Source organism: Nerophis ophidion, linkage group LG01, assembly GCF_033978795.1.
Source record: "Nerophis ophidion isolate RoL-2023_Sa linkage group LG01, RoL_Noph_v1.0, whole genome shotgun sequence".
NCBI lineage: Eukaryota > Metazoa > Chordata > Actinopteri > Syngnathiformes > Syngnathidae > Nerophis > Nerophis ophidion.
Window position 1 is genome coordinate 47,874,289 of NC_084611.1, and position 21,029 is coordinate 47,895,317.

Here is a 21,029-nt window from a genome sequence, read left to right on the forward strand (position 1 = left end):
ACACCATGTTCAAACATAAGGGTGTCCATATGTGCACTTGGCACCAGGACACCCTAGGCCGCAGTTCCATGATCGACTTTGTAGTTGTGTCATCGGATTTGCGGCCTTATGTTTTGGACACTCGGGTGAAGAGAGAGGCGGAGCTTTCTACCGATCACCACCTGGTGGTGAGTTGGCTGCGATGGTGGGGGAGGATGCCGGACAGACCTGGCAGGCCCAAACGCATTGTGAGGGTCTGTTGGGAACGTCTGGCAGAGTCTCCTGTCAGACAAAGTTTCAATTCCCACCGCCGGAAGAACTTTGAACATGTCACGAGGGAGGTGAGGGACATTGAGTCCGAGTGGACCATGTTCCGCACCTCTATTGTCGAGGCGGCAGATCGGAGCTGTGGCCGCAAGGTTGTTGGTGCCTGTCGTGGCGGCAATCCTAAAACCCCTTGGTGGACACCAGCGGTGAGGGATGCCGTCAAGCTGAAGAAGGAGTCCTATCGGGTCCTTTTGGCTCATAGGACTCCGGAGGCAGTGGACGGGTACCGACGGGCCAAGCGGTGTGCAGCTTCAGCGGTGTGCAGCTTCAGGAGTTCGGGGAAGCCATGGAAAACAACTTCCGGATGGCTTCGAAGCGATTCTGGACCACCGTTCGCCGCCTCAGGAAGGGGAAGCAGTGCACTATCAACACCGTGTATGGTGCGGATGGTGTTCTGCTGACCTCAACTGCGGATGTTGTGGATAGGTGGAGGGAATACTTCGAAAACCTCCTCAATCCCACCAACACGTCTTCCTATGAGGAAGCAGAGCCTGGGGGATCTGTGGTGGACTCTCCTATTTCTGGGGCTGAGGTCGCTGAGGTAGTTAAAAAGCTCCTCGGTGGCAAGGCCCCAGGGGTGGACGAGACCCGCCCGGAGTTCCTTAAGGCTCTGGATGCTGTGGGGCTGTCTTGGTTGACAAGACTTTGCAGCATCGCGTGGACATCCGGGGCGGTACCTCTGGATTGGCAGACCGGGGTGGTGGTTCCTCTCTTTAAGAAGGGGGACCGGAGTGTATGTTCCAACTATCGTGGGATCACACTCCTCAGCCTTCCCGGTAAGGTTTATTCAGGTGTACTGGAGAGGAGGCTACGCCGGATAATCAAACCTCGGATTCAGGAGGAACAGTGTGGTTTTCGTCCTGGTCGTGGAACTGTGGACCAGCTCTATACTCTCGGCAGGGTTCTTGAGGGTGCATGGGAGTCTGCCCAACCAGTCTACATGTGCTTTGTGGACTTGGAGAAGGCATTCGACCGTGTCCCTCGGGAAGTCCTGTGGGGAGTGCTCAAAGAGTGTGGGGTATCGGACTGTCTTATTGTGGCGGTCCGCTCCCTGTACGATCAGTGCCAGAGCTTGGACCGCATTGCCGGCAGTAAGTCGAACACATTTCCAGTGAGGGTTGGACTTCGCCAAGGCTGTCCTTTGTCACGGATTCTGTTCATAACTTTTATGGACAGAATTTCTAGGCGCAGTCAAGGCGTTGAGGGGTTCCGGTTTGGTAACCGCAGGATTAGGTCTCTGCTTTTTGCGGATGATGTGGTCCTGATGGGTTCATCTGACCGGGATCTTCAGCTCTCGCTGGATCGGTTCGCAGCCGAGTGTGAAGTGACTGGAATGAGAATCAGCACCTCCAAGTCCGAGTCCATGGTTCTCGCCCGGAAAAGGGTGGAATGCCATCTCCGGGTTGGGGAGGAGACCCTGCCCCAAGTGGAGGAGTTCAAGTACCTAAGAGTCTTGTTCACGATTGAGGGAAGAGTGGATCGTGAGATCGACAGGCGGATCGGTGCGGCGTCTTCAGTAATGCGGACGTTGTACCGATCCGTTGTGGGGAAGAAGGAGCTGAGCCGGAAGGCAAAGCTCTCAATTTACCGGTTGATCTACGTTCCCATCCTCACCTATGGTCATGAGCTTTGGGTCATGACCGAAAGGATAAGATCACGGGTACAAGCGGCCAAAATGAGTTTCCTCCGCCGTGTGGCGGGGCTCTCCCTTAGAGATAGGGTGAGAAGCTGCGCCATCCGGGAGGAACTCAAAGTAAAGCCGCTGCTCCTTCACATCGAGAGGAGCCAGATGAGGTGGTTCGGGCATCTGGTCAGGATGCCACCCGAACGCCTCCCTAGGGAGGTGTTTAGGGCACGTCCAACCGGTAGGAGGCCACGGGGAAGACCCAGGACACGTTGGGAAGACTATGTCTCCCGGCTGGCCTGGGAACGCCTCGGGATCCCCCGGGAAGAACAAGACAAAGTGGCTGGGGAGAGGGAAGTCTGGGTTTCCCTGCTTAGGCTGTTGCCCCCGCGACATGACCTCGGATAAGCGGAAGATGATGGATGGATGGATGGATGGGTTGTACTTGTATAGCGCTTTTCTACCTTCAAGGTACTCAAAGCGCTTTGGCACTACTTCCACATTTACCCATTCACACACACATTCACACACTGATGGAGGGAGCTGCCATGCAAGGCGCTAACCAGCACCCATCAGGAGCAAGGGTGAAGTGTCTTGCTCAGGACATAACGGATGTGACGAGGTTGGTACTAGGTGGGGATTGAACCAGGGACCCTCGGATTGCGCACGGCCACTCTCCCACTGCGCCACCGTGTACAAAGTATACATTAGTGTGTACTATTTTGTGTATAATATATACAATTGTGTGTACAAAGTTTAAAGTAGTGTGTACTATTGGTGTGTACAAAGTGTAAAATAGTGTGTACTATTAGTGTGTACAAGGTATACAATAGTGTGTATTATTTTTGTGTACAAAGTGTGAAATAGTGTGTACTATTAGTGTGTACAAAGTATACATTAGTGTGTACTATTTTGTGTATAAAGTATAAAATTGTGTGTACAAAGTGTAAAATAGTGTGTACTATTAGTGTGTACAAAGTATACATTAGTGTGTACTATTTTGTGTACAAAGTATAAAATTGTGTGTACAACGTGTAAAATAGTGTGTACAAAGTATGCAATAGTGTGTATTATTTTTGTGTACAAAGTATGCAATAGTGTGTATTATTTTTGTGTACAAAGTGTAAGATAGTGTGTACTATTAGTGTGTACAAAGTATACAATAGTGTGTATTTTTGTTGTACAAAGTGTATAATAGTGTGTACTATTAGTGTGTACAAAGTATAAAATAGAGTGGACAAAGATTAAAATAATGTGTAGTATTAGTGTGTACAAAGTATACAATAGTGTGTGCTATTGTATATTAGTATAAATTATATATTAGTATAACTTGTATTTTAGTATAAACTGTATATTAGTATAAATTCAATTTATTATAAACTTATCACTTTCCTCGGGCACTGTTCCCCTAGCATTCAAAAAAGCGGTTATTCATCCTCTCCTTAAAAGACCTAACCTCGATCCTGACCTCATGGTAAACTACCGACCGGTGTCTCACCTTCCCTTTATTTCGAAAATCCTCGAAAAAATTGTTGCAGAGCAGCTAAATGAACACTTAGCGTCTTAACAATCTACGTGAAACCTTTCAATCCGGTTTCAGGGCAAATCACTCCACAAAGACAACCCTCACAAAAATGACTAATGATCTATTGCTAACGATGGATTCTGATGCGTCATCTATGTTGCTGCTCCTCGATCTTAGCGCTGCTTTCGATACCGTCGATCATAATATTTTATTAGAGCGTATCAAAACACGAATTGGTATGTCAGACTTAGCCCTGTCTTGGTTTAACTCTTATCTTACTTACAGGATGCAGTGCGTCTCCCATAACAATGTGACCTCGGACTACGTTAAGGTAACGTGTGGAGTTCCCCGGGGTTCGGTCCTTGGCCCTGCACTCTTCAGCATCTACATGCTGCCGCTAGGTGACATCATACGCAAATAAGTTGTTAGCTTTCACTGTTATGCAATGACACCCAACTCTACATGCCCCTAAAGCTGACCAACACGCCGGATTGTAGTCAGCTGGAGGCGTGTCTTAATGAAATTAAACAATGGATGTTCGCTAACTTTTTGCAACTCAACGCCAAAAAAACAGAAATGCTGATTATCGGTCCTGCTAGACACCGACCTCTATTTAATAATACAGCTTTAACATTTGACAACCAAATAATAAAACAAGGTGACTCGGTAAAGAATCTGGGTATTATCTTCGACCCAACTCTCTCCTTTGACGCACACATTAAAAGCGTTACTAAAACGGCCTTCTTTCATCTCAGTAATATCGCTATAATTCGCTCCATTTTGTCCACTAAGGACGCCGAGATCATTATCCATGCGTTTGTTACGTCTCGTCTCGATTACTGTAATGTATTATTTTCGGGTCTCCCCATGTCTAGCATTAAAAGATTACAGTTGGTACAAAATGCGGCTGCTAGACTTTTGACAAGAACAAGAAAGTTTGATCACATTACGCCTGTACTGGCTCACCTGCACTGGCTTCCTGTGCACTTAAGATGTGACTTTAAGGTTTTACTACTTACGTATAAAATACTACACGGTCTAGCTCCATCCTATCTTGCCGATTGTATTGTACCATATGTCCCGGCAAGAAATCTGCGTTCAAAAGACTCCGGCTTATTAGGGATTCCTAAAGCCCAAAAAAAGTCTGCGGGCTATAGAGCGTTTTCCGTTCAGGCTCCAGTACTCTGGAATGCCCTCCCGGTAACAGTTCGAGATGCTACCTCAGTAGAAGCATTTAAGTCTCACCTTATAACTCATTTGTAGACTCTAGCCTTTAAATAGACCTCCTTTTTAGACCAGTTGATCTGCCGCTTCTTTTCTTTTTCTCCTATGTCCCCCCTCCCTTGTGGAGGGGGTCCGGTCTGATGACCATGGATGAAGTACTGGCTGTCCAGAGTCGGGACCCAGGATGCGCCGCTCGCCTGTGTATCAGTTGGGGACATCTCTACGCTGCTGATCCGACTCCGCTTGGGATGGTTTCCTGTGGACGGTACTCTCGCTGCTGTCTTGGATCCGCTTTGAACTGAACTCTCGTGGCTGTGTTGGAGCCACTATGGATTGAACTTTCACAGTATCATGTTAGACCCACTCGACATCCATTGCTTTCGGTCCCCTAGAGGGGGGTGGGGGGGTCGCCCACATTTGAGGTCCTCTCCAAGGTTTCTCATAGTCAGCATTTTCACTGGCGTCCCACTGGGTGTGAATTCTCCCCCCCCACTGGGTGTGAGTTTTCCTTGCCCTTTTGTGGGTTCTTCCGAGGATGTCGTAGTAGTAATGGTTTGTACAGTCCTTTGAAACATTTGTGATTTAGGGCTATATAAATAAACATTGATTGATTGGTTGAAAATAATTTGACCATTGTACCATCCTGAGGTGACACAGTGGAGGGACATACAAAACACACATCAACACTACCAAACAACAGAGTGTAGTACAACTATAAAGTGAAATGTATCTACAGTGACAAGAGAAAGGAGTTTGAAACCAGTGACGTTTTATTCAAGACTTGTGAAGCTTTCTTAAAAAAAAGGGCGGGGCTTGTTGCTGCCTGTGAGCAAGGCATGGACTACACTACAGACAGGGACTACACTACAGACTGGGACTATACTACAGACTGGGACTACACTACAGGCTGGGACTAAACTACAGACTGGGACTAGACTACTGACTGGGACTTAGTCTATAGACTGGGACCAGACTACAGACTGGGATTACACAGTAAACTGGGACTACACTACAGACTGGGACTAGACTACAGACTGGGACTACACTACAGGCTGAGACTAAACTACAGACTGGGACTAAACTACAGACTGGGACTTAGTCTATAGACTGGGACCAGACTACAGACTGGGACTACACTGTAAACTGGGACTACACTACAGACTGGGACTAGACTACAGACTGGGACTACACTACAGGCTGGGACTAAACTACAGACTGGGGCTACACTACAGGCTGGGACTAAACTACAGACTGGGACTAAACTACAGACAGGGACCAGACTACAGACTGGGACTACGCTATAAACTGGGACTATACTACAGGCTGGGACTAGACTACAGACTGGGATTTGTCCAGCCTGCGCTCGTCCTCAGAGTAGCGCCTGAAGGTGTCGCCCAGCAGGGGTTCCAAGGCCTCGGCCGAGCGATACGACCGTGCTCGCACCGCACAGGCCGTGACTCCGCCCACCAGCGCCACCACAAGCACCGCCCCCACGATGGCGATGGTGATGATCTCAGACACCGTGTAGGCCCGCACTGTGGAGTAAGTAAAATACTTTTACTGTGTACTAGTAGTGTGTACTATTTACTGTCAATGTGTACTACTAGTGTGTACAAAGTATAGTGTGTAGTGTTAGTGTGTACGATGTATAAAATAGTGAATAGAAAGTAGAATAGAGTGTGTAGAGCAGGAGTATCTCACCGGGCCACTGGACCTCGTAGGAGTATCCCAGGTTCTGGGGGGCGGGGACAAACATCTGGGCGTTGGTGACCGGAGGCCAGAAGGGAACCATGTTGAACAGACGGTTGTGTCCAATAGGGGCGTTCTCTTCAGGGTACACAATCTCTCCTGAAACAAACACAAAGGGTTCTTCTCCTTGCTCCTGGTTCTCTAGGGGTGGAGGATCTAAGCGGACCTGGTTGGTGTCTGCTGAGCCACTCGTCAAAGATGGCGTCGGTGAAGGTGTGCAGCAGGACAAAGATGGGGTCGTTGGGCGACAGGTGAGTCTGTCCACCTGTGCCGTTCAGGAAGAGGTGGGCCAGGTTGTGCAGGCTGCGGATGACCGGGTCGTAGGGCCCCTGCGGAGCACTGTAGCCTGGGGAGGGGACACCACCTTCAACTCAGCTATGGTGTCATTTTTAGAACTCTTTATATTATTAGTCTAATACTGGAATGACCACAAATGAACGTGTTGTGGCAGTTAAATGATGTGCGGCGGTTTGAGGAAACTTTACATTGCGTCTTTAACGTACTGCCAACATGAGAATGCTAAACAGGAAGTGCTTAAAGTTGAATTGCTTTGTAAAGTCAAAGTTCATCATGTTCTTCATGGTGTTTTTGAAACTGCACCATTTTTGTCCTCATCATTGTCAACTAATTTGAAGGGTTGGACTCTGCCAAGGCTGCCCTTTGTCACCCATTCTGTTCATCATAACTTTTGTGGACCGAATTTCTAGGCGCAGTCAAGGCATCGAGTGGATTCGGTTTGGTGACTGCAGGATTAGGTCTCTGCTTTTTGCAGATGATGTGGTCCTGATGACTTTATCTGGCCAGGATCTTCAGCTCTCACTGGGTCGGTTCGCAGCCGAGTGTAAAGCTACTGGGATGAGAATCAGCACCTCCAAGTCCCAGTCCATGGTTCTTTCCCGGGAAAGGGTGGTGTGCCATCTCTCCTGGTTGGGGAGGAGACCCTGCCCCAAGTGGAGGAGTTCAAGTACCTAGGAGTCTTGTTCACGAGTGAGGGTAGAGTGGATGGTGAGGTCGACAGGCGGATCAGTGTGGCGTCTTCAGAAATGCGGACGTTGTATCGGTCCGTTGTGGTGAAGAAGGAGCTGAGCCGGAAGGAAAAGCTCTCAATTTACCGGTCGATCTACGTTCCCATCCTCACCTATGGTCATGAGCTTTGGGTCATGACCGAAAGGACAAGATCACGGGTACAAGCAGCCCAAATGAGTTTGGGTCTCTCCCTTAGAGATAGGGTGAGAAGCTCTGTCATCCGGGAGGAGCTCAAAGTAAAGCCGCTGCTCCTCCACATGGAGAGGAGCCAGATGAGGTCGTTCGGGCATCTGGTCAGGATGCCACCCGAACGCCTCCCGAGGGAGGTGTTTAGAGCACGTCTGACTGGTAGGAGGCCACGGGGAAGACCCAGGACATGTTGGGAAGACTATGTCTCCCAGCCGGCCTGGGAACTCCTCGGGATCCCTCGGGAGGAGCAGGACCAAGTGGCTGGGGAGAGGGAAGTCTTGGCTAAGGGGAAGAGGATTGATGGATAGATGGATGGATGGATAGAGGGATGGATGGATTATTTCTAATGTGTACATTTTCAGAATGTGTTTCTATTTTCGGCTAAAGTAAGACAAAGAAAACAATCTTTATTTTTAAGTAATTCCGCTGTGACTTTACCAGTTTTACCCGTGTGGGAATAGATTTCCCTCCGAGGGGCCCCCGCAGCTAAAATGACTTTGACAGCTCCGTGCTGGATGGATTGCACTTTCTATTTCTCTCACTTAAGAGACGCAATCCCAAAGTTTAGTAGATGCGTTTGCGTGCGCTATTAAGTTTGCACGGCTGGCAGCAGATGGTGTCGGACTGATGCAGCATCAACGCACAATGCCTTCTTTCTTTGTAAATGATCCACTCAACGAATAAAATTACGAAACAAAAAGACTAAGCTCAACTCAACAGTCATCTTATTAGTAAGACTATGCAGCGCTTGCAGTTGGTTGAATGCACGATGCGCACCTTGAACTCCATTGTAAAAAATGTGTGTTTCTTCATTTATTGTGTTGTTTCTATTTTATTTTATGCTTAAAGCTATCATGTTCACATTGGTTAAGTTTGTATTTATGCTACCTTCAATTCAGCTATGGTTTCATTTTGATAATTGTTTTGATTATATTATAAGTGTAATATTTGAATGATGATAAATGAACGTGTTCTGGCAGTTGCAGATGTGCGGCAGTTTGAGAAACCACACTTTTCCAAACATGTCTTTAAAGAACTGCCAACATGAGGATCCCAAACAGGAAGTGCTTGAAGTTAAATGGCTTTGTTAAAAAAACACTGAGACAAACTCTAAGTTCATTGGGTTCTTCATGGTATTTTTGAAACTGCACCAATTTTATCCAATTTTCAAGTGTTTTGCAAAGATAATTATTTATAAAAATGTACATTTTTAGAATGTGCTTGTTCTATTTTTGGCCCAAGTAAGACAAAGAAAACAATCTTTATTTTGAAGTTATTATACAATTTTTTTACCAGTTTGGCTCATTTTCCTCCATGCGGACCCTCAGCGAAATTGACTTCGAGACGCCTTGTCAATGATCCACTCAATGGATAAAATAACGAAACCGTAAGATGCAAAGACTTAAGTCAACTCGACCATCATCTTTTTAGTAAGACTATGCAGCGCTTGCAGTTGGTGGAATGCATGATGCGCACCCTGAACTCCATTGTAAAAATATGTGTTTCTACATATGTTGTGTTTGTTCTATTTTATTTTATGCTTAAGCTATCATGTTCACATTGGTTAAGTTTGTAGCTATGCTACCTTCCATTTTGCTATGGTTTTCATTTTGATAACAGTTTTGATTATATTATAAGTGTAATATTTGAATGATGATACATGAACGTGTTGTGGCAGTTGTAGATGTGCGGCAGTTTGAGGAACCACACTTTTCCAAACACATCTTTAAGGCGCTGCCGACATGAGAATGCCAAACAGGAAGTGCTTGAAGTTAATTGGCTTTGTTAAAAAAACACTGAGACAAAGTCTAAGTTCATTGGCTTCTTCATGATGTTTTTGAAACTGCACCATTTTGTCCAATTTTCAAGTGTTTTGCAAAGATAATTATTTGTAAAAATCTACATTTTTAGAGTGTGCTTGTTCTATTTTTGGCCAAAGTAAGACAAAGAAAACAATCTTTATTTTAAAGTTATTATACCATGATTTTACCAGTTTGGCTCATGTGGGAATAGATTTTCCTCCATGCGGCCCCTCAGCGAAATTGACTTTGAGACCCCTTGTCAATGATCCACTCAATGGATAAAATAACGAAACAGTAAAATGCAAAGACTTAAGTCAACTCGACCATCATCTTTTTAGTAAGATTATGCAGCGCTTGCAGTTGGTGGAATGCACGATGCGCACCCTGAATTCCATTGTAAAGACATGTGTTTCTACATTTGTTGTGCTTGTTCTGTTTTATTTTGTGCTTAATTTTACCATCTTCACATTGGTTAAGTTTGTAGTTATGTTACCTTCAATTCAGCTATGGTGTCATTTTGATAACTGTTTTGATTACATTATAAGTGTAATATTTGAATGATGATAAATGAACGTGATGTGGCAGTTGGATTACACTCTCTATTTTTCTCACATAAGAGACACAATCCCGTAGTTCAGTAAATCCGTTTTGCGTGTGCTATCAAGTTTGCATGTGTTTTAATACCCACTAACCTTGATCAGATCAGGCCCTATGTGTACTACAATTGCCTGGACACGCCCCTAAACCCAAAACTTGGTCCTCTGATTGAGAGTGCAAAAGCGCTAGACATGGAGCTGTCATCTCACCATCCAACGCGAACATACTTTACTTTACCTCTGCGTTCCAACGGCTTCTTTTGGAGATTTCTCATGCCCAGACTAAAAACTTTTTTAATCACGCCTAATAACACATTTCTGACCTTTAAACTCAATAAATATGCCACTCTTGCCTTTGAATATGACATCTGTGAATCATGATTTATCCATGTGAAAGGTGGGATGCAAATGAGGTTGGCTCTGGGCTCTCAGCTGAAGATATTTCTGGGACTCACCTTCAATGGAGTTCCTGAAGCTCTCGGAGGAGGTGGAGTAGTAAGGGGGCGTGTCAAAGGTGTTGATCTGCAGACAGTCCACCACGTCCTGAGGCTCCGGCAGCTTCTGGACTGAGGGCCGCGCCACATTTCCTGCCGGGTTCCTCCTGATGGGACTGGTCTCTGTATCTACATGTGGAGGACACCATGTCAGTTTTTCCTAACAAGGGCAGCACTTACCAATGTTTTGGTATTTCCATACTCTTCTAAATAAAGGGGACCGCAAAAAAAAAGTCATTATTGTCTTTATTGTAACAATTTTTTTTACTGTCGATGAAACATATGTTTATTATTGTTATTTAGTACTTAAATAAAATGTTGAACATACTAGACAACTTGTCTTTTAGTAGTAAGTCAACAAACAAAGACTCCTAATTAGTCTGCTGATGTATGCAGTAACATATTGTGTCATATCTACACCTATTATTTTCTACACATTATGAGGGACAAACTGTACAAAAATATTATTAATCTACTTGTTCATTTACTGTTAATATCTGCTTATTTTCTCTTTGAACATGTTCTATCTACACTTCTGTTAAAATGTAATAATCACTTATTCTTCTCTTCTTTGATACTTGACAATAGTTTTGGATAATACCACACATTTAGGTATCAACCCAATACCAATTAGTTACAGGATCATACATTGGTCATATTAAAAGTCCTTATGTGTCCAGGGACATATTTACTGAATTTATAAACATGATTTACATTTTCTAAAAAGAAAAAAATATTTTGTGACGATAAAAAAATATCGATATAATCATAGTAGTATCGACTAGATACGCTCTTGTACTTGGCATCATTACAGTGGATGTCAGGTGTAGATCCACTCACGGTATTTGTTTGCATTGTGACGCCAGTGAGCTATTGTATCCTCCTACGGTGTGTAGTGAAGCATGTTTAGCTTTCCGTCGTCCTGCAGTGATAATATTACTTGTAAGAAACTTAGTATATTTGTCACCATGTAGGCCAGGATTAGTGATATAGAAGTAGCTAAAACACTGTGGATGGACATTAGCCACTAACTAGCTAGCCATGTCTTAAAGCAGCTCTTCCTGCGGGTGTTTCAGTGTTATAACTTCACCTTTATCTTGACTTTTTACACCAAAATGCGTCCCTTTTCTGTCTACACAATGTGTCTGCTTGTAAGTACTCTGTGTGTATGCGCTGCCGAACATGCTCCTCTGCTCATAAAACCAGCAAAGTCATGACGTGACGACTTGTAAAAAACAAATACGGGGGAACAGGTACTTTTTAAACGTAGTATGGCACCATTTTTGATTCATTATTACCACGGTACTATACTAGTACCGGTATAGCGTACAACCCCACGCAGCACAAAAGCAAACCCTCTGGCTGGAAGGAACGATTGCCATCAAGGGTTTTCAGAAAAAGCTGCGGTTCAGATCCAGGTCAGTGGTCCCCTTGGAGTTGGACAGAAAGGGGCTGAGATGAGTTATGTTGTATTATTCAACAACTTTCTAATTCCATGTGGGAGACGGGACTGGTTTGACGGCTTTTTAACATGACAGCCTGGTAATTGTTGACTAAATCTCAACAACAGCTCTGTGAAGTCTCCTTGCAAGCACGACCTGCTTCTTGTTTCCACACGGCTGCAATCAGTCGGCCGCCTGACAGACTCTTCGCTCTGCGGATGATTCCTCAGATCAAAGAACGCAGATTCCTGCCTCTGACAAGCGTGCGCACAAAGCAGACCACCTCTGCGACCCAGTTCAGGAAACCCGGCTTGTTGACGAGCTTCTGTGAAGGGATTAACGAGAGGCATCAGTCACACCTCGACCGCTCTCGCCTCACATGTTTGACCTGCTTCCAAATCCCCAGACTTCTCTTGCCTGTGGGCCATTGTTCAGAAAGACCCAATCATGGTTACCTTCAAAGAGGATTGATATTACGAATTATTCAACATGAAATGAGAATATTTGAAAACTGGAAGCTGGTCGTAAATCTGGTACCAGTGAGACGCAATCTCCAATCTCTGCAAATCTGATCAAGTAAATCTGAGTGATTAGAGCGTCACACAACTCCCTTTATTCTCCTCTTAGTTCTGGAGACTCCTTACAAATCAGTGGCTCCCACCTAGGGCTTCAGTCATGTCCTACTTAGTCCGACTTCTATAAGTCCCATATTTATGTCACGGCTGGAGAAATACTATACAGAAACAGGCATCAAATCACCTCAACAGTTTACTAAACGTTAACACTCGTGAGGTTGTAAATAATATGTAGAGTAGGCTAACCCATGTGGTTCCAGTGAATGTGAACACAATCACTGTAGTGACAAAATAAGATAGTGACTGAAACAGACAAAGAAATGTGTAAATAATGTCAATTACTCGATGAACCATCTATGGCTGTGAAGTGAACACTAGTAAGGTTGTAAATACTGTATAGAGTAGGCAAAACCCATGTGGTTCTTGTGGATGTGAACACAAGTGGAATTACTGTAGTGACTAAATAACAGACGGAAACAGACATAGTAATGTGTAAATAATGTCAATAACTAGATTAACCATCTGTGGTTGTGAAGTGAACACTCGTAAAGTTGTAAATACTGTAGAGACTAGACTAACCAATGTGGTTCCTGTGGATGTGAACATAATTACTGTAGTGACTAAATAACATAGTGACTGAAACACACCAAGTAATGTATAAATAATGTCAATAACTAGATGAACAATCTGTGCTGTGAAGTGAACACTAGTAAGGTTGTAAATACTGTATAGAGTAGGCTAACCCATGTGGTTCCTGTGGATGTGAACACAATTACTGTAGTGACTAAATAACATGGTGACTGAAACTGACAAACTAATGTGTAAATAATGTTAATAACTAGATGAACTATCTGTGATGTGAAGTGAACACCAGTAAGGTTATAAATACTGTATAGAGTAGGCTAACCTATGTGGTTCCTGTGGATGTGAACACAAGTTGTAGTGAATGATTAACATAGTAAATGAAACACACATAGTAATGTGTAAATAATGTCAATAACTAGATGAACTATCTGTGATGTGAAGTGAACACCAGTAAGGTTGTAAATACTGTATAGAGTAAGCAAACCTATGTGGTTACTGTGAATGTGAACACAATTACCGTTGTGACTAAATAACAAAGTGACTGAAACAGACCAAGTAATGTGTAAATAATGTCAATAACTAGATGAACTATCTGTGATGTGAAGTGAACACCAGTAAGGTTGTAAATACTGTATAGAGTAAGCAAACCTATGTGGTTACTGTGAATGTGAACACAATTACCGTTGTGACTAAATAACAAAGTGACTGAAACAGACCAAGTAATGTGTAAATAATGTCAATAACTAGATTAACAATCTGTGCTGTGAAGTGAACACTAGTGAGGTTGTAAATACTGTATAGAGTAGGCTAACCCATGTGGTTCCTGTGCATGTGAACACAAGTTTAATTACTGTAGTGACTAAATAACAGTGACTGCAACAGACAAAGTAATGTGTAAATAATGTCAATAACTAGATGACCCATATGTGGTTGTGAAGTGAACACTCATAAGGTTTTAAATACTGTAGAGAGTAGACTAACGCATGTGGTTCCTGTGGATGTGAACATATTTACTGTAGTGACTAAATAACATAGTGACTGAAACAGACCAAGTAATATGTAAATAATGTCAATAACTAGATGAACCATCTGTGGCTGTGAAGTGAACACCAGTAAGGTTGTAAATACTGTATAGAGTAGGCTAACCCATGTGGTTCCTGTGGATGTGAACACAAGTTTAATTACTGTAGTGACTAAATAACAGTTACTGCAACAGACAAAGTAATGTGTAAATAATGGCAATAACTAGATGAATTATCTGTGCTGTGAAGTGAACAATAGTTAGGTTGTATATAGAGTAGACTAACTAACCTATGTGGTTCCTGTGGATGTGAACCCTGCAGATTGTTCCATATCATCAACATTTTCACAAATCTAATTTGTCCCAGCCACACTCCAACACATCTGTCCAGCCAATCAAAAGTCTCCCTGCATTAAATAAACAGTTGAATCCACTCAAACTTCCCTCGTCATGCAAACGTTTCCAACTGTTTAACATGACTCAACGTGACACATTAGATGTTTCCAGGTTCTCATTACAAAATGTCGGTTCAGTACTTTGACCACAACAATATATATTTCTCTGCATGAGTACACCAAATCAAAGTAAAAAATAGCCTTAATTAAATAAACAGATCTAAAAAGAAAAACCCATTGGGACCAAAAGGGAAATGTGGTTGTAGAAGTTTGTGCTCAATGATGACCCCTAAGTTCTGTACGTGGCCCAACTAGGATCTCTACAAGTACAACTAAGCTGCAACAACTGTTTAGACCTGTTACACCATATTATTTTCTTGTTTTAGCTTGTGGGTGTTTCTTTAGTTTTTTTGGTTTTACTTCCTGTCCTGCGCTCTTATTTTGGTGGCTTCTCCTGTTTGGTTGGTGCTTTCCTGTAACTTCTTCACACCTTCCCCCTGAGCACTTTCTCCACTTAAGTTATAGCCTGAAACACCAGTCTTGGTCGGGACATTCTGTCAAGAACGTGAAAGACTACGAAGGTTGTTGTGATCTCTTGCTTGCAGACCACCGAGGAGGCAACGTGCAGGTGGAAAGTATGTGATGATTGAACAAATAAAAAGCCAGAGCAACAGAAAGTGCTTTGAAAACATAGGGAAGCCATGCACGACCAAAATAAACCCTCAACTGGACAGACCACAAAGAAAACAGTATGCTGGACTACAGCAAAAACTCACGATTGAGCGGAGCAGACCCAAACAAGGAATGACCTGGCCTAACATGTCCCAACAAAAACAACCGTTTTGACAGACATTTAGCTCAATTTGAATGATTTAAAAGGAAAACCCTCCAATATTAAATATGAAACTATTTTTCTACAGCCAAGATGAAGTCCAAATATCTCGTCTTTTTTTGGGGATTGTCACAATGGTGGTTATCTCTTGGCCTTAGAGGTCCCCAGGATGAAGCCTCAACAGGCAAACCCAGCTGGAACCTGCGGACCCTACAGTACCAACCCAGACGGACAATACCCGCAAAGACGTGCGATCCTTACCTACATTTGGCTGTTCACTTAGAATTGTCACTTGAACAACCCTTTTCATTCTGCTGGGACTCTGAGACCAAGATGGCACCCAGTAAATGACCGCCGGTACCTCGACTTTGCAAGGCTCCAAACAGGACGCTCCCTGGCTGAAGCCCATAGCACCACTCGGGATACACGGTCAAGTCACAAACTACACGTAGAGAGGACCGGGTTTGAATCCAGAACAGCCTCGGTGCCAATTCTTAGGTTGTAATGACTTATCTTTGAAGGTGCCTGAGCTGACTGCAAGAAATTAGGTCATTCAGCTTTGGTGTTTCAGGTATGATGATCCACCAGGTGAAGACTTTGGTCTGTACCTAAGACAGGCTGGAGTGACTATGTCTCATAGGAACACCTCGGTGTCCTCCCTGGAACTAGTGTCCATTAGGGTTGTATGGTATACCGGTACTAGTATAGTGTCACGGTACTAATGAATCAAATACGGTACTATACTCTGTTTGAAAAGTACCGGTTCCCGGGCATTACATTGACATTGCTGGTTTTAGGAGCAGAGGAGCATGATGGGCAGTGCACACACACAGAGTACTTACAAGCAGACAAAGTGCGTGGACAGAAAAGGGAGAATGGACGCATTTTGGTGTAAAAAGTCAAGATAAAGGTGAAGTTATAACACTGAAACACCCTCAGGAAGAGCTGCTTTAACACATGCAGCTAACATCCATCCACAGTGTTTTAGCTACTTCTAAATCACTAATCCTGGCCTCCATGGCGACAAATAAAGTACGTTTCTTACAAGTAGCATAATCACTGGAGGATGAGGAATAACTAAACATGCTTCACTACACACCGTAGGAGGATACAATAGCTCACCGCCGTCAGAATGTAAACAAACGCCATGGATGGATCTACACCTGACATCCACTGTAATGATACCAAGAACAAAAGCGGATTTATACTTATACATCAATATTCTTAAAGCATCACATAAATATTTTTCCTTTTTTTAAATCGTATATTATGTTTATAAAGTCAGTAAATATGTCCCTGGACACATGAGGACTTTGAATATGACCAATGTATGATCCTGTAACTACTTGGTATCGGATCGATATCTAAATGTGTGGTATCATCCAAAACTAATGTCAAGTATCAGAGAAGAGAAGAATAAGTGATTATTACATTTGAACAGAAGTGTAGACAGAACATGTTAAAAGAGAAATTAAGCAGATATTAACAGTAAATGAACAAGTTGATGAATAATATTTTTTTACAGTTTGTCCCTCATAAAGTGTAGAAAAAATTTGGTGTATAAATGACACAATATGTTACTGCATATGTCAGCAGACTAATTAATTTGTTTGTTTACTTACTACTAAAAGACAGGTTGTCTAGTATGTTCAAAATTTTATTTAAGGACTAAATGACAATAATAAACATATATTTCATATACACTTACATTTTTTGTTACTATAAAGCCAACAATGATATTTTTTGTGGTCCCCTTCATTTAGAAAAGTATCAAAAAGTATGGAAATACACGTTAGTACCGGTACCACAATATTGGTATGGGGACAGCCCTAGTATCCATGGAATACTGGAATCCGGGCATCCCTGCTGAGACTGCTGCCTGCGTTACCTGCTTCCTCCACAGGAAGCTATGGAAAACTAAACTATTGATGTATTTTGGTTCAGGTCCCAGGGAAGGAACCACATATCTAACTCAGGCTGAGCAACTTTGGGAAATCCTGGTGTGGAATAGTTGAACAGAAGGAGTTTCTGACAGACTGTGAAGCATTTTCAAAAAGGAGCGTGGCAGCTGGGGGTATTATTTATAGCAACTTGTGTTCTACATGCTCTATTCATGACTTGGATGTCCTCTTTCTTTGCTCGCATCCGCACCGGTCCCTTTCCTGCCAGCCCGTGTGGTACGGTCCTTACTGTTGCAGATGGTGCCCATGTTGTCGTAGTCCTCCACGCTCTCGCAGACCACCCTCCACTGGGAAAAGACCGAGTTGGGACTGATGGAGTTCAGGTCGAAGGCGCTCCTGGCCCCCAGGAGGTCGTCTGTGCAAATGTCGCATTCGCTGCCCCCGATGGCGAAGTTCCAGTAGGGCAGTGCGAAGGTGGCATCACCCAGCATGTCCTGTGTGAGATGGGTTAGCGCATAGGGGTCAAACTCAAGGACCGGGGACCGAATCTGGCCTGTCACATCATTTTATCTGACCTGCAAACACCGGGAAATGATACAGTCCTGGTCAAAAGTGTAAAGAACATGATGTCATAGCTGTCTTGATTTTCCATTTCTACAAGTCTTATTTTTTTGTGGTGTAGTGATTGGAGCACATACTTTTTGCTCACAATAAACTTTCATGAAGTTTGCTATTTTTATGAATTTATTATGGCTCTACTGAAAATGTGAGCAATCAAAAGTAGACATACAGCAATGTTAATATTTGCTTACATGTCCCTTGGCAAGTTTCACTGCAATAAGGCGCTTCTGGTAGCCATCCACAAGCTTCTGCTTACATTTTTCACCACAAAATTGCTGCAGTTCAGCTAAATGTGTTGCTTTTCTGACATGGACTTGTTTCTTCAGCATTGTCCACACGTTTAAGTCAGGACTTTGGGAAAGCCATTCTAAAACCTTCATTCTAGCCTGATTTAGCCATTCCTTTACCACTTTTGAGGAGTGTTTGGGGTCATTGTCCTGTCGGAACACCCAACGGCGCCCAAGACCCAACCTCCAGGCTGATGACTTTAGCTTGTCCTGAATCCTCCTTTTTCATTGTCCCGTTTAAAGCAGCAGTTCCATTGGCAGCAAAAAAGTCCCAGAGCATAATACTACCACCACCATGCTTGACGGTAGGCATGGTGTTCCTGGGATTAAAGGCCTCACCTTTTCCCCTCCAAACATATTGCTGGGTATTGTGGCCAAACAGCTCCATTTTTGTTTCATCTCACATCTCATGGACAAAGATAAGACCTTCTGGAAAAAAGTTCTGTGGTCAGAATAGCATCATCCCTACCATCAAGCATGGTGGTGGTGGTATTATGCTCTGGGCCTGTTTTGCTGCCAATGGAACTGCTGTTTTGAATTGGGACATTGAAAAAGGAGTATTAGCTCCAAATTCTTCAGGACAAGCTAAAATCATCAGCCCGGAGGTTGGGTCTTGGGCGCGCTTGGGTGTTCCAACAGGACAATGACCCCAAACACACTGTATGTGTCAGTAAAGTACTTTATATTTTCAAACTAAATGTCTATCATTTTTATATGCACTGCTTGAAATTGCAAACTTTTTCAACTTTACTGTAGGAGTGTTTTCATGCAAATTTGTAAGCGCAATCATAATGTAATCAAGATAGCGTCTTTAGCATTAGCTAACATGCTAACACGTTTACGAGTGTCTGTGTTCGTAATACAAACCCCGTTTCCATATGAGTTGGGAAATTGTGTTAGATGTAAATATAAACAGAATACAATGATTTGCAAATCCTTTTCAACCCATATTCAGTTGAATGCACTACAAAGAAGACATATTTGATGTTCAAACTGATAAACCTTTTTTTTTTGCAAATAATCATTAACTTTGAATTTCATGGCTTCAACACGTGCCAAAGTAGATGGGAAAGGGCATGTTCACCACTGTGTTACATCACCTTTTCTTTTAACAACACTCAATAAACGTTTGGGAACTGAGGAAACTAATTGTTGAAGCTTTGAACGTGGAATTCTTTCTCATTCTTGTTTTATGTAGAGCTTCAGTTGTTCAACAGTCCGGGGTCTCCGCTGTCGTATTTTACACTTCATAATGCGCCCCACCTTTTCCATGGGAGACAGGTCTGGACTGCAGGCGGGCCAAAAAAGTACCCGCACTCTTTTACTACGAAGCCACGCTGTTGTAACACGTGGCTTGGCATTGTCTTGCTGAAATAAGCAGGTCCATGATACCGTTGCTTGGATGACAACATATGTTGCTCCAAAACCTGTATGGACCTTTCAGCATTAATGGTGCCTTCACAGATGTGTAAGTTACCCATGCCTTGGGCACTAATACACCCCCATACCATCACAGATGGTGGCTTTTGAACTATAACAATCCGGATGGTTATTTTCCTCTTTGTTCCGGAGGACACCACGTCCACAGTTTCCAGATATAATTGGAAATTTTGACTCGTCAGACCACAGAACACCTTTCCACTTTCCATCAGTCCATCTTTGATGAGCTCAGGCCCAGCAAAGCGGGCGGCGTTTCTGGGTGCTGTTGATAAATGGGTTTGGCTTTGCATAGTAGAGTTTTAACTTGCACTTACAGATGTGGCGTCCAACTTTAGTTACTGACAGTGGTTTTATGAAGTGTTCCTGAGCCATGTGGTGATATCCTTTACACACTGATGTCGGTTTTTGATGCAGTACCGCCTGAGGGCTCAAAGGTCCGTAATATCATCTCTTACGTGCAGTAATTTCTCCAGATTCTCTGAACCTTTTGATGATTTCACGGACCGTAGATGGTAAAATCCCTAAATTCCTTGCAAAAGCTCGTTGAGAAATGTTCTAAAACTGTTCGATAATTTGCTTACAAAGGGGTGACCCTTGCCCCATCCTTGTTTATGAATTACTTAGCATTTCATGGAAGCTTCTTTTATACCCAATCATGGCACCCACCGGTTCCCAATTAGCCTGCACACCTGTGGGATGTTCCAAATAAGTGTTTGATGAGCATTCGTCAACTTTATCAGTATTTATTGCCACCTTTCCCAACTTCTTTGTCACGAGTTGCTGGCATCAAATTTTAAAGTTAATGATTATTTGCAAAAAAAAAAATGTTTATCAGTTTTAAAATCAAACATCTTGTATTTGTAGCATATTCTACTGAATATGGGCTGAAAATGATTTGCAAATCATTGTATTCTGTTTATATTTACATCTAACACAATTTCCCAAGTCATATCGAAACGGGGTTTTTATAAACTTACATACTTTTTGTATCGTTTCAGTTTCACAAATTCCTCAGTAAATTCACCAAAACGTCAGTGTGGAGTTATTGAGTCTGTTTAGCTAGTAGGTCCATGACCATGACTTCTGTTTTGTTTGACTAGCTGTTTTACTGCCTTGTCACACACACTGTTTGGAAACGATTAAGGTATGTAAATAAACATTCTGCGTAAATGGGTCATTTTATAATGTTTATATGTTATATACTAATAAATGGAAAATATTTTTTTCTTCTAAAATGTAGTGGGTGTGGCTTATATCCTCTCTATAGTCTGGAAAATCCGGTATTTGTTTTTCAGTTTTTGTTGCAAGCCTGCGTGGTTGAGGTCAAGGTTATAAGAACACCTAAATAACAGATTCTGCCACAAATTCAGACCTTTTTAGGCAGCTTTAGTAGCC

At 43.1% G+C, this 21,029-nt stretch overlaps 1 protein-coding gene across 1 annotated transcript in view; it reads right to left on the minus strand.

Annotated features, from left to right (window-relative positions):
* Nucleotides 1–5,431: 5,431 nt before the first annotated feature.
* tyrp1b (tyrosinase-related protein 1b) overlaps nucleotides 5,432–21,029 on the minus strand; it is a 24,379-nt gene continuing 8,781 nt past the window's right edge. Inside the window, exons 5-9 of the mRNA XM_061905355.1 lie at nucleotides 17,576–17,780; nucleotides 10,497–10,664; nucleotides 6,595–6,774; nucleotides 6,381–6,527; nucleotides 5,432–6,214 (exon numbers count right to left, since the gene is read on the minus strand). Of these exons, the coding sequence (XP_061761339.1) occupies nucleotides 6,009–6,214; nucleotides 6,381–6,527; nucleotides 6,595–6,774; nucleotides 10,497–10,664; nucleotides 17,576–17,780 (906 nt within the window). The 3' untranslated portion in view covers nucleotides 5,432–6,008. The remainder of the gene's footprint in view (nucleotides 6,215–6,380; nucleotides 6,528–6,594; nucleotides 6,775–10,496; nucleotides 10,665–17,575; nucleotides 17,781–21,029) is intronic.